Source organism: Marmota monax, unplaced genomic scaffold (assembly GCF_021218885.2).
Source record: "Marmota monax isolate L192 unplaced genomic scaffold, Marmota_monax_Labrador192_F-V1.1 WCK01_AAM20220418_F8-fsc00086, whole genome shotgun sequence".
Taxonomy (NCBI): domain Eukaryota; kingdom Metazoa; phylum Chordata; class Mammalia; order Rodentia; family Sciuridae; genus Marmota; species Marmota monax.
Genome location: NW_026693086.1, coordinates 5,590,771 through 5,602,598, shown reverse-complemented (window position 1 = coordinate 5,602,598; position 11,828 = coordinate 5,590,771). Strand labels below are relative to the sequence as shown.

Below are 11,828 nucleotides of genomic sequence, written 5' to 3'. Positions count from 1 at the left end.
AAGTAGACTGCGCTGGGGCCTCTGGGAGTTGTAGGCTGGACGAGGGGGGCGGTGAAGCGGGCAGCTTGGCATCCTCCCAGGAGACATGCCTCTAGGCGGCGGCCAAGCACTAGCGCAAGAAGAGGTAGATCACTCGAGGTCAAGGCCTAGGGCCAGTGTGGGCTCAATGATCCCACAGGTAGTGGAGACCAGCTTGGAAGGCCATGCCTAAACCATACCCCGTGGGGGTCCGGAACGGAACAGGTCTATAGGGGCAGGAGTCTTTATTCCAGTTTCCCCCTCCCGGATTCCACGTGAGCCTGGGGCTGTCGCCACTTCATTGTTTTATTATATACAAACGCTACAGAACGAGGGGAACAGACGTGCGTGGGGTAAGAGGGGCTCGGTGGGAGAAGTTCACAGGGCAGACGGTGTACTGGGGCCAAGAGAGCAGCACACAGGCCATATCTATGGGGCAGGCGGGACTGGAAGGGGTTAAAAACGAGATCCAAGCCAGCCAGATCGCAGGGAAATGCGGGGGTGTCGTCCCCCCTTCTGATCTCCCCCCAAGGTCACAGTGCATGCAATAAAATATATGTACAGGAGCTGGATTCTTCCTCTTCGGGGCCCTGAAGGTCCAGAGCTCCCTTCAGGTGGAGGGAAGCCAGTGGCGCCCCCTGGCGGCCAGGCCAGGCTGGAGCCACATGCGTCAGGAGCGGGGGTCAGTCCCAGCCGTTGTCTTTGATCATGTGGTTGAGTTCAATGATGTACTTCCCCTCTTTGTACTTCTGGCTGCTCTCAAAGGCCTGCTCCTGAAAAAGGGCGCGGGAAGCAAGAGCTTTACAGTTGACCCAGGGCTGGGGAATGGATCTGATTGGCCTCATTTTACATATGAGGAAACTGTCCCAAAGAAGCCAAGCTACCTGCCCACAGACACAGAGCTGGTAAACAGCAGGGCTGGGCTGTTCCTCACTAATAAGGAGTAGACAGAACTCTGAATCATGGGTACTTTTTACGCACTGACAGTCTCAACAGAGAAGACATGGAAATATTTAAAAGATTTCATAGTCCTCAAGCAAACTGGTGGCTTGAGGGCCATTTCAGCCTACACATGGTTTTATTTGGATAACAGAATTTCATGAAAATAACTTTAGAATGTGAGAGGCTTGATCCCTGTGCCTTAAAACAAACAAACAAACAAAATCCCCCAAACTTTAATATACTATAGGCACACACGCTTACTCCCATTTATCCTAGCCCGCTCTTCCTCTCTGTTATTCCTTTTGCAAATCCACATTATCTGCTTGGCCTCAAAAACTTGAGTTTTTAATCTTTAGCCTAGGCTACCTCTTTATTTTTCAGAGGTCCAGAGAAGCCAAGCCACTTGTCTAGAGACACACAGCAAATGTGTGGCAGGGACAAGAGCTGAACTCAGGTCAGACTGTCTGTTTTATCTGGGGTACCCACTTCACAGAGGAACTCCAAGCAATGCCTGCCCAATTCAGTACCTTACAGATTCCCAAGAGCATCTTCCTTTGCTACGTTTAATCTGATCCCTGTTACAATCTTGGGTGCCAGGTGGTGGCTTTATCCTCCAATGTCAGATAAGGAAATGAGACTCAGGGTAGTGAAATCAGATCCTGGACAGCAGCAATGGCAATGTGGCAATGGAAGAGAAGGCCTGTGGACCCAAGTTCCATGTTGCTCTGGGGTCTTGAGCAACTTCTTTGATCTTCTGAATGATAATATAAGCCAGTGGGCAAGGATTTGGAGTTAAGAAGAAAGAACAAAAAAGAACCGAATAGGATTCTGATTCCTATTCTGATCAGTTTTATGTCTTGGGCAAATTACCTAACATCTCTGGGAAATATATGCCAGGCACATAAAAGTGCACAGTATATAAGCATTCAATAAATGGTAACTCGGCTTATTTCCTCATCTCTAAAACAGAGATGCTGATGCCTTTGAAGGAAGGGGTGGATTATGAGAAAAATTCTACAAGTGCCTGTAGGATGCAAAAGAAGAAAACATGGTCAGGGGCTGAAAAGACAGTTTGGCTTCTCTCTGAGGGCCTATGCACTCTGAAAAGTTGACTACTTGTGAGAAACAGGTGATGTGAGGTCAGGTCAAAGGTTACCATGGGGTCAAAAATAACTGACTCACATATTTCCAGCCCAAAGTGGTCTTGCAGTTCTCGCAGTGGATGTCAGCGACAGCATGGAGGCCTGTCAGCAGCACCCGCTCCTCGGCTGGCCCGCAGCCCACATTCACCCTGCAGGGACATGGGGCAGTTTCAGGAAGTGTCCCACCATGGCAGAGCCCTCCTCCAGCTTGTATCCACTGCATCTGTCCTTATAATCCCAGAGAGGGGTGATCACCGGTATCCTGCCTGACCCAGGGGACTCTGGGAGTCTCAGCATGATACCAGGGGTCATAGGTCACAACAGAGGTCAGGAAAAAGAAAGGAGGGGGCCAGATACTCACACAGAATTGAAGAGGTAGGCACGCCCCTGACTGCCCTGGAAGGACTAAAGGGTGGGAAGGGGAGAGGAGGGGGTCAGGGTTACTGGTGGGGAGCTGCCAGACAGCCCATCTAGCCTCCCATTCCAGCCTCAATTGTAGCCTGGTTACCTTGGAGATGAGGTCGTCGTGGTTGGCCAGGTGAGCGCGGCAGTGGGCACAGCTATACCTCCGGTGACAATCATCCAAGTAGGCCTGAAACGTCTTGGGCTTTGAAATCCGCACCATGGCGGGGGCCAGGGGCAGTGGCCCCACGCGGGGAGCGGCCCACGGGGAGCAGAGGGAGCCCAGTGCCTGCCAGGGAGGGAATAGGTGGGCTGTCAGGACCCAGGCCACACACATGCAGGCACGCCCAGAGCCATGGGGACTCTCTGTCACACTTGGCTGCTCTCTTCTTTCCCCAGAGCCAGCAGCCTCGCCAGGGACCAGAGTCGTTTTAGTTTTGACTCAGTGAGGAGGCCTCAGGTTGCATCAGCAGGGAAACTGAGGCTAGGAGGAGCTCAAGGTGAGTCACCCACCTGCTTCCAGCTTCACCCCTGTTGACCTGGCAGTTGAAGCTGGAGGAAGGAGCTTTAGAGTGGATGGACTGTCAGTCCCAGATCAGGGGGGAGCACAGGGAGTTAGGAACTGGCAGATCCTTAAGACTTCATTTGGACTGCGGGTGGGGCTACTCTGGGGTCCAGGGAGTTCACCTGGAGAGAAGGTCCCTCACCTGGAGGAGGCAGGAGGCCCTGCTGAAGGTGGAGGGTTACCTAATAGCGGAGGGGCTCTCACCTGGGGGCGCTGAGACCTCATCTCCACCGAAGGAATCTTACCTGTATCGCGGAGCCTTACCTGAGACCCCGGGGCTCACCTGGGGCGCGGGGGGTGGGGGGCGGGCGCCGGGGGAAAGGGGCAGTCCTCGCTGGCGGGGCGGGGGCGCGGGGTGACGCGCAGCCCTGACGGTGCGGGCCTCACCTCGCCTGGGCGCGCGGGGCCCCGGTCCGCGGGGTGGCCTGGCCTGGGAGTGGGGGGCGCTCCTGGTGGGCGCCGTCCCCCCCGGCCCGGGTTCGCAGCCGCCTCGACTTGTTTACACCGAGACCAGCTGCTGCCGCGGCTGCGGCGGGAGGGGGAGGGGGCCGGCCTCCAGTCCCGGCGGCCTCCGTGGCCAATCGGCGTGCCGCATGCAAATGAGGGGGCGCGTCATACGGCGGCCAGCGCAGGCCTGCGCTGCCCTTCCCCCTGCTCCCGGCTGCTGCCGGCCCGGAAATGCGGCTGCGGCCGTCGGCGGCCACGGCCTGGTCACCTCGTTGGCATCCAGCGGTGTTTGAAGAAGCAAGGATCTGAGGGTCCTGACCCTGCGCAGGGTTAGGAGAAGGGTAGTATCAGCACGTCCGGTCCCGGGAAATAATAGTCATATCTGCGTTTCTCCAAGGCCGGCGCCTCACTTAAGGCAGTCTCTCCTATTGTCTCCCTTTTACCAGAGACTGTGGCCCAGAGAGGTCTAGCATCTCTCTCGAGCTGATCAGCTGGTAAGAGGCAAAACAACTCACTTTGGCCGACTCCATGGTCTTTGCCATACCACCAGGAACAGACTTCTAAGAGATGAACTATCTCTTAGAAGGGAAGAGCTAAAGTTGTCTATTGATGTTGGGCTCCTGGGAGCACAGGCCCTGGAAGAAGCCATGTCCTACTGATGAACTTCACCTCCTCCATCCAGGCAGCCTCCTGGGGTGCCCCCTACCCCTCAGGCTGGGTTAGGGCGCCTCTAGTGAAAATGTCTGTTTAAGTCATGTGTCTGCCTTGCTTTGACTTGTTCACACTCAGTATTTGTGCAGTGGGAGTCTCCCTTCATTGAATGAATAAGGTTTCAGGACTGGAGGAGACCTGGGCAGGGGAACTTGGTATGATGGTGGTACAGACAGACCTATGAACTCACCCATGTTCACCCTCTGCAGCCTGTTGAGGCCCACAGGGGCAAAACGTGGGGGAAGTCAAGTGCCTTGCTGTATGCTTTGGGCTCTTAAAGGAGAATGGAACCATTAGCCATGGCCAGGGGCCAGGGCACCTGAGTTGACCCTGTAAGGGACATTCTTGAGAGTGGAGGCCAAGCTGGTACTGGGTGTGGCATTACTCTGGATCTGGAATGTAGTGGAACCAGTGGCTGGGCTGGTTAGGGCCCCAGGCTGCGGCCCCAGGCTCTGTCCCTCTCTGCAGTTTTGACAGTGTTCCAGAAGCCATCCTCCACCCCTCACTCCATGTACCACTATGTGAGTGAAAAGAAAATCTTTATTTTTCAGGAAGAGAAACAGAGGAGAGGAACTCAGACTTAGGAGGCTGGGGCCACGGGTCCATGGTTGTCCAGGTAGCGCCTCAGGGCTGTGGGATAATCTGTTATGACACCAGTAGCCCCCAGACTGAAGGCCACTTCAAAATCTGACTCTTCATTAAGGCACCAAAACACTACCTGAATGTGGAGGGAGGGGTTTATTAGTTTCCAAATAACTTTACACAGAACTTCCTCTTATGCCTCACACTTCCCCTTACACCCTACTGATATCTTGGAGTCTATGGGAGGAGCTTTCCTTCTCCTCTGCAGACAGCCTAGCAGTGGTGCTGAAGCTGATTAACTTTCAAGAATTTTGCAAACTTGTTCTTAAGTATAGCCATTATTAAAAGCTAAACTGTATAAGTTCACAATTAAAAAAATATTTAAAACAAAGGCAATCAATTCTCAATACTTACTACTTATTTTACTATTTCCTATGTTCTTTTTTTTTTTTTTTTTGGGGGGGGGTCCTAGGGTTAGAAACCAGGGTTGCTTTATCACTTACTATATCCTCAGTGCTTTATTCTTTATTTTAAAAATTTTTTATTTATTTATTTATTTTTGTGGTGCTAGGGATTGAACCCAGGGCCTTGTGCATGTGAGGCAAGCACTCTACCAACTAAGCTATATCCCCAGCCTTATTTTTTATTTTTGAGAAAAGATCTCGCTAAGTAGCTAAGGCTGGCCTTGAATTTGTGATCTTCCTGCCTAATCCTTCCAAGTCACTAGGATTACAGCTGTGGATCATACAGCCAGCTCTGTTTCCTGTGTTCTTGAGGTCATCTGTATCTGCTGAATCTATAAGATGGGACTACTATACAATGGTGTGCTATTGCACTTCTCAATTTTACATTTAATGACTTTGCATTGGTAGCCTGACATTGGCCATTGTGAGATTACTTAAGTCAGAGAAAGTAATATTCAAATCAGGTTTTTAATTTTTCCTCTTAGGGAGCCAGTTGTTGAATACTTGGCAGCTCACCAGGGCCTCCAGCCTGCCCCCTCCCTTGTTGTTGAACCTTCCCTGCATTTCTGTGGGTCTAAAGGCAGGTGCGGACAGCATTTTTATTCCAAGGAAGTCATTGAATGTCTTGATTTCTTCTTCCTTTTCCTCCTCCTCTTCCTCCCCTCCTCCCCCTCCTCCTTGCTCCCCCTCCTCCCCCTCCTCCTTGCTCCCCCTCCTCCCCTCCTCCTTGCTCCCCCTCCTCCCCTCCTCCTTGCTCCCCCTCCTTTTCTTTTCTAGTCCTCCTCCTTCCTTTTCTCCCTCCTCTTCCCTTTCCTCCCTCCTCCTCCTCTTCTTCCTCCTCCTTCTCTTTAGGTACTGGGGATTGAACCCAGAGGCATTCTGCCACTGACCTACATCACTGGCTCTTTAAATTTTTTATTTTGAGCAGGGTCTCCTAAATTGTCCAGGTTGACCAACTGTCAATCCTTCTGCCTCAAACTCCCAAGTAACTTAGATTACAGGTGCATGCCACCATGCCCAGCTGTTGATTTTTTTTTTTTTTTTTTGTACTGGGGATTGAACTCAGGGGGACTTGATCACTGAGCCACATCCCTGGCCCTATTTTTTGTATTTTATTTAGAGACAGGGTCTCACTGAGTTGCTTAGCACCTTGCTGTTGCTGAGGCTGGCTTTGAACTCGTGATCTTCCTGCCTCAGCCTCTTTAGCTGCTGGGATTACAAGCGTGCACCACTGTGCCTGGCTGTTGATTTCTTAGTTTGACAAATGAGGATGATGGTCCAAACTTCCAAAGTGGTAGTGAAGATCAGAGATATAAGAGGGCTGATCAGAAAGAGCCTTGTTATCCCAGGGCCTCACTCACCCCACATCCAGTCACTAGCCAAGTCCTCTTCCACCTGTCTCCATTACTGCCACCTAAGCCTGAGACCTGTCCAGGGTAGCATCAGATTCCTAGGATACTTTGCTTCCACTCCACCCCCCACAACATCTTCTTCATATGGAGGCAAAACTCAGAAAACCTCAACTGGATCAGCCCTCTCTACTTTGAAGACCCCCAAAGCTTCCCTTCCCTGTGACTGGAGTCCACACCCCTTTCTGAGCCTAGCAGGCCTGCCTGAGCCTGGGCCACTCTCGGTCACCTCCTCCAGGCTGTGGCCTGGGAGCTTTCCCAGTGTCTCTGCCAGCCTGGTCTTCTGCCTCTCCACCCTTCACACCTGCAGGCCTTCCTGCTCCCTGAGAGCCAGCTTCCTCCCATACTTCCTAGGCTGCTCACACCTCTCTTCTTCCAGATCTCACAGCCCTCTGCTTCCGTTTTTCAACAGGTGATGTAAAGCAGGTCTGGCCTGCTTGTTTCCTTCCCCTGCCCTTGATGGGAAGCTCTCATCCCCAGTCTGGAACATGCTCAACAAGGTTTGCTAATTAAGTGACCTGGTTAAAGCTGATCCTCAGGGATCAGGACAGTATGGTCATCTTCCCATGCATCATCTTCACAGTGCATCTCCTAGTACCAGTTACATACCCAGGAGGGTTATGTATACCATTCTCCCCATTTTGTGGATAAAGAAACAGACTCTGAAGATAATATGGCTTGCCCAAGTGATTCCACCATCAGCAGCAGAGATTGGGACCCCGATGCCAGGCCTGTGCCAGAGTGGTGTTCACATTCTCACCTGCACCCCTCGCTCTTGCAAGTGTTGGATCAGACTCTTTCTCATGATGATCCTGGGGATAGGGGCATGGAAAAGGTGACCATGAGACAGGACAAAGGAGAGGGTGGTAGCAGGTTGCTACTGGGACATTCAACCTAGTCTTCTTGCCCATCTCACCATTTTAAAACCACAGCTGCCAACTGGTTCAGCCCAGAGCAGGAAAATGGGAAGTAGGTCCTGTGAAGAGAAGGTGGATGGGGTCAGCCCATTGGATCTCCCTCTGTCATGGGGGTACAGCCCTGTCCCTGCAGAAGAACTTTTGCAGTTGCCCAAAGGAATAATCACCCATTGTTCAGCAAGATGCTATTCCGAGATCCCCAAATCCATGCTTCAAGGGTAAGCCCCCCATCTCACTTTTTTTTTTTTTTAATATGGGGATTGAACCCAGGGGCACCTAACCACTGAGCCATATCCCCAATCATTTTCTTTTTAATTCTTTTATTTTTTTTATGAGACAGAGTCTTGCTAAGTTGCTTAGGGCCTCACTAAGTCACTGAGGCTTTGAACTAATGGTTTCCTTGCCTCAGCCTCCCGAGCCTCTGGAATTACAGGCATGTACCACTGTGCTCAGCTTTATTTTTTATTTTGAGACAGGGTCTTGCTAAGTTGCTTAGGGCTTCACTAATTTGCTAAGGTTGGTCTTGAACTTGGCAATCCTCCTGCCTTAGCCTCCTGAGTTGCTGGGATCACAGACATGTGCCATGATGCCCAGTTCTACCTGTCTTATAGACAAGGAAATTGAGCCTTAGCAAACTAAAGGGATTTGCTGGAGGTCACGAAGCAAATCAGTGGTGGGGCTGAGGCCAGGGCTGGGGTACAGCTGGATTCTAAAGCTGGACAACCCACTTGGAGGTCCTCCTGGCAGTATCTGGTGAGCTTCTTGAGGCCAGATAGTGCTTAATGGGTTGGCTACTTGTTGCTAATTATCCCACTCCAGAGGTGACTTTAGAGGGTTTTACAACATTCCAAGGCAAGCAATGGAGTAAGACCTAGGATGCACCTGGGATCTGTACTTACAGCTGTGTGACCCTGGACAAACTCTCTGAGCCTCTGATTCTCTATGGATACTATGGGGGCCATGACTCCTATACCTCCTAGGGGCATTGCAAAGTAAGCATCAAATACACCAAAAGATGTGGAAACATTTTGCAAATCCTATATAAAAAGTTACACATACAAAGCTTTGTAGCAAGGGATTGTGGGGTTGGCTGAATGTACTGGAGGGTAGCAGAGAGCACTGGGGAACCACCCTAGTGGTTAGAAAGCAAAGGAAAAGCCAGGTGCAGGCCTGTAATCCCAGTGGCTGGGGAGGCTGAGGCAGGAGGACTGTGAGTTCAAAGCCAGCCTCAGCAATTTACTGAGCCCTAAGCAACTCAGCAAGACCCCGTCTCAAAACACAAAAAGGGTTGGGGATGTGGTGAAACACCAAACACCCCCGGGTTCAATCCCAGGTACAAAAAAAAAAAAAAAAAAAAGAGCAAAGGGAGGGGCCAGGCCTGGGAGCCAGGGAAGTACCCAATTCCGGATACTATGCCCAGTTGCTCCTTTGTTAATCCTGACTCCAGCCTGAGGAAGCTCCTTACTTTTTCCTTCTGAGAATCTGAAAACCAAGATGTTGAATAAGCCAGACTATAAGTTCACTGAAGGCCTGACCTACCCATGATTCTTATTTACTAGCTTAACTGCTACAGGACCAGAAAAGGCTGTCCATAAATGTTTTGGATGAATTTGGATGAATGAATGGTATCCAAGGAACCATCAAAGGAGCTTGGGCTCTTCCTCCATAGCAGACTCTGAGCTGGGTTCAGGGTTGCAAATGTGGCTTGAGTGGGGCCTGTTTTTCTGGGGCCCAGCTCCACCACTGGTACCTGTTGATGATGGTTGGCAGGAAGCAGAAGAGGAACTTCTCAGGGATCCGGATGAAGGGCAGCAGCCCCAGGTAATAGAGTAGCAGCACCCAGAATCCTCGGCTTATTGTGAAGGACAGTGGCATCTCAGGGTTCTGGGGAGGCCAGGACAGAAGTGAGAAGGGGGATCTATCTGCTTCTGGGGTAGCAGAGGGGAGGCATGGGCTGCAGGGGAACTATGCTGGACATTCAGGAGGCCCTAGTTACCTCTTGGCCAATGCTGGAGGCCTGAAGGTACCCTCTTCATTGCTACTACTAGTCCAGGGCTCACAATCCCACTGCCCCACCTCTCCAAATCCTGTTAAGGAGTCCCCTTTTCAAGTTTTTAAGGAGCTTCCCAGACCCTTCCAGCTTAGAGCCTTCTGGGTAGGTTGGATTCCAGCTTCTGGGAGGAGGAGCCATGGAGCAGGGAAGAAGAGGGACTCACGGCAGCCTTGCACTTCTTCATGATCGAGCTCTTTTCCGAGGCCCAGATGGTGATCTCATTGCGGTCAAAGCGCCTCACCAGGTCTGCTATCTAGGAGGAGGAGAGGGAGGATGACAGAGCCAGGTCTCTCTCTTGGGCTTGGGCTTGGGCTGTGCTCCTACCCCGATTGACTGCATTTTTACCTTGTAAATGAGCTCCTCATCCTTCTCCTTGATTTCCACACTCATGGGCACCTGTGGAAACCTCTGGAACATGTCCTCCAGACTCACCATGTGCCGGTCTGACCCATGGGCAAAGTGGCCTAGAAATGAGGACATGGGAAGCAGGATCAGAAAAGCATTGGTGGGATGGGGGCAGGAATTCAAGGAGGACCCAAGAAGGTGGCCCCAGCTTGCCAAGCACCTGCTCTCACCTGGTGAGAAGTAAACCTCCAGCTCCTCCTTGTAGAGGGGCAGCTCCTGGGAGAACAGGCAACATGTGGTCAGGGGCACACACTGGAGAAATGGCAACTTTGGGCGTGGGGGCGTGACCTACCTCAAAGTCCAGGCTTCTCACATCCTTATTTAGGCCTGACTGGCGGGACAGGTTCTTGTCGTGTGACACTACCACCACACCATCCCTTGTCAGATGGCAATCGAGTTCCAGGAGATCTGCTCGCTGGGTCATGGCGCTATGGGAGCAAAGATCAGTGGGGTGCAGGGACAGGAACAGTCCACACTAGGTGTGGGCACATGTGGGCAGAATTCATGGCAGGAATCTCAGGGCTCTGGGGAGGCCAGGACAGAAGTGAGAAGGGGGATCTATCTGCTCCTGTGCACACCTGCACACCTCTAGGGGGCTCCAGACACCCAGATTAGGACAAGAATAGCACTCTTGGGTGTCCCACAGTACACAACTGTGACAACCTTACGTGGCCACGTGGCCGGAAGGTGGACTTACTTCCTCATGGCCTCCATGGTGTTCTCCAGCAGCTCTCCGGAGCCTGTGAGGGGTGGCTGGGATGGGTTCCTGGTCCTGGCCCGACCTTATCAGCCACCTTCCCAGTTGCTGGCCTCCTTTCGGCCTCAGTCTCGTCTACCGCCAGCCCAGGTTGTGCTGGCCTCTCCTTCCCCATTCCCTGCTCGGCCCTGCCCCAGCTCTCTTCCTACCAGAGTCTTGGCCCTGCCTCCAGCATCCTGCCCCTCTGTGCTGCCCACTGTGGTGGCACCTGTCTTGCTAGCTTCACTCTACCCCCAGTAGCTGCCAGCTCTTCTCCCAGCTCACCTCCTCGGTGGGCCACCAGGCGGGGACAGAAGGCTGGGGCATGGGGTGTGTGCAGCAGGCGGGGCCGGCGCAAGAAGAAGATGGACAGTGTGATGTAGCCGCCCAGAGCAGGCAGGGCATAGTACAGCAGAGGGCTCATGGCCACACTCCTGTCTGCCTTCCCGATGCTCTGTCCCAATGGACTGCAGCTGTCCCAATGGACTGCAGCCTTGCTGCCTGCCTGGCTGGTATAGGCCGGCTCTGCTACTGGCCGACACCACGCCCCTGGGACTTGCTGAGCCTGATGCTGTGTAGCTGGCAGGCAGCCAGTCTGCAGGGCTCCCTGGGGCTGGGGTAGAGGTAAGAGTCCAGGCAGCCCAGGCCCTTATAGCCCCAGGCACCCCTCTGTCCTTAGCCGGGAGGGGAATAACATGTCCCCACACCTTAGGGTCTGTTACGAGTGTCCCCCCTTTCATGGGTGCTTGTGGCCAGGGTACACAACACACTGGCCCTTGCCATTTCCAGAGAATCTGGGGGTGTGTAGGGTGCCCTGAGTCACCCCCGAATCACCCCCCAGCCAGTTAGACAGGAAGCCATTAGAGAGGGAGAGGACAGTGACTAAGGGGAAAATTGACCCCACTCTTTCTAGGAGTCTGGAGCTCCTTATACCCACCCCATCCTCAACCCTGGCCACTGGTACCAAAGGTCACCAGGGCCATGTAAAGGCACAGCTGGGAAGCAGCTGGGTTGCAGCTCTCAGTCTTCAGGCAG

The 11,828-nt window shown here is 52.6% G+C and overlaps 2 protein-coding genes across 3 annotated transcripts; both read right to left on the bottom strand.

Annotated features, from left to right (window-relative positions):
* Positions 1 to 306: 306 nt before the first annotated feature.
* Positions 307 to 3,609, bottom strand: Ypel3 (yippee like 3). 2 transcript variants are annotated; one of them, XM_046454700.2, is made up of 5 exons: positions 3,457 to 3,609; positions 2,611 to 2,793; positions 2,464 to 2,507; positions 2,143 to 2,251; positions 307 to 791 (listed from the first exon to the last, which is right to left on the bottom strand). In XM_046454700.2, the coding sequence occupies exons 2-5, from the start codon at positions 2,725 to 2,727 to the stop codon at positions 702 to 704; spliced, it is 360 nt and encodes a 119-aa protein (XP_046310656.1). In that variant the 5' UTR covers positions 2,728 to 2,793; positions 3,457 to 3,609; the 3' UTR covers positions 307 to 701. The 2 variants fall into 2 exon arrangements, with proteins under 2 accessions (XP_046310656.1, XP_046310655.1); XM_046454699.2 differs by lacking the exon at positions 3,457 to 3,609 and having other exon boundaries at positions 2,611 to 3,323.
* Positions 3,610 to 3,760: 151 nt separating this feature from the next.
* Positions 3,761 to 11,817, bottom strand: Gdpd3 (glycerophosphodiester phosphodiesterase domain containing 3). The gene is made up of 10 exons (XM_046454698.2): positions 11,079 to 11,817; positions 10,755 to 10,797; positions 10,350 to 10,485; positions 10,228 to 10,273; positions 9,998 to 10,116; positions 9,816 to 9,905; positions 9,350 to 9,483; positions 7,599 to 7,658; positions 7,443 to 7,494; positions 3,761 to 4,945 (listed from the first exon to the last, which is right to left on the bottom strand). Exons 1-10 carry the CDS (start codon positions 11,215 to 11,217, stop codon positions 4,808 to 4,810), a joined length of 957 nt encoding a protein of 318 aa, XP_046310654.1. The 5' UTR covers positions 11,218 to 11,817; the 3' UTR covers positions 3,761 to 4,807.
* Positions 11,818 to 11,828: the final 11 nt, after the last annotated feature.

What these genes read in the sequence shown, in the direction of transcription:
- Ypel3 (XM_046454699.2), bottom strand. Translation starts at nt 2,841, where the DNA reads ATGTGTGTGGCCTGGGTCCTGACAGCCCACCTATTCCCTCCCTGGCAG. An exon ending in ACGACGACCTCATCTCCAAG is followed by an intron (nt 2,508 to 2,610) that starts GTAACCAGGCTA and finishes CCCACCCTTTAG; the next exon opens with TCCTTCCAGGGCAGTCAGGG. An exon ending in CCACTTTGGGCTGGAAATAT is followed by an intron (nt 792 to 2,142) that starts GTGAGTCAGTTA and finishes GCCCTTTTTCAG; the next exon opens with GAGCAGGCCTTTGAGAGCAG.
- Gdpd3 (XM_046454698.2), bottom strand. Translation starts at nt 11,217, where the DNA reads ATGAGCCCTCTGCTGTACTATGCCCTGCCTGCTCTGGGCGGCTACATC. An exon ending in TGAGAAGCCTGGACTTTGAG is followed by an intron (nt 10,274 to 10,349) that starts GTAGGTCACGCC and finishes CTGTTCTCCCAG; the next exon opens with GAGCTGCCCCTCTACAAGGA. An exon ending in ATGAGGAGCTCATTTACAAG is followed by an intron (nt 9,906 to 9,997) that starts GTAAAAATGCAG and finishes TCCTCCTCCTAG; the next exon opens with ATAGCAGACCTGGTGAGGCG.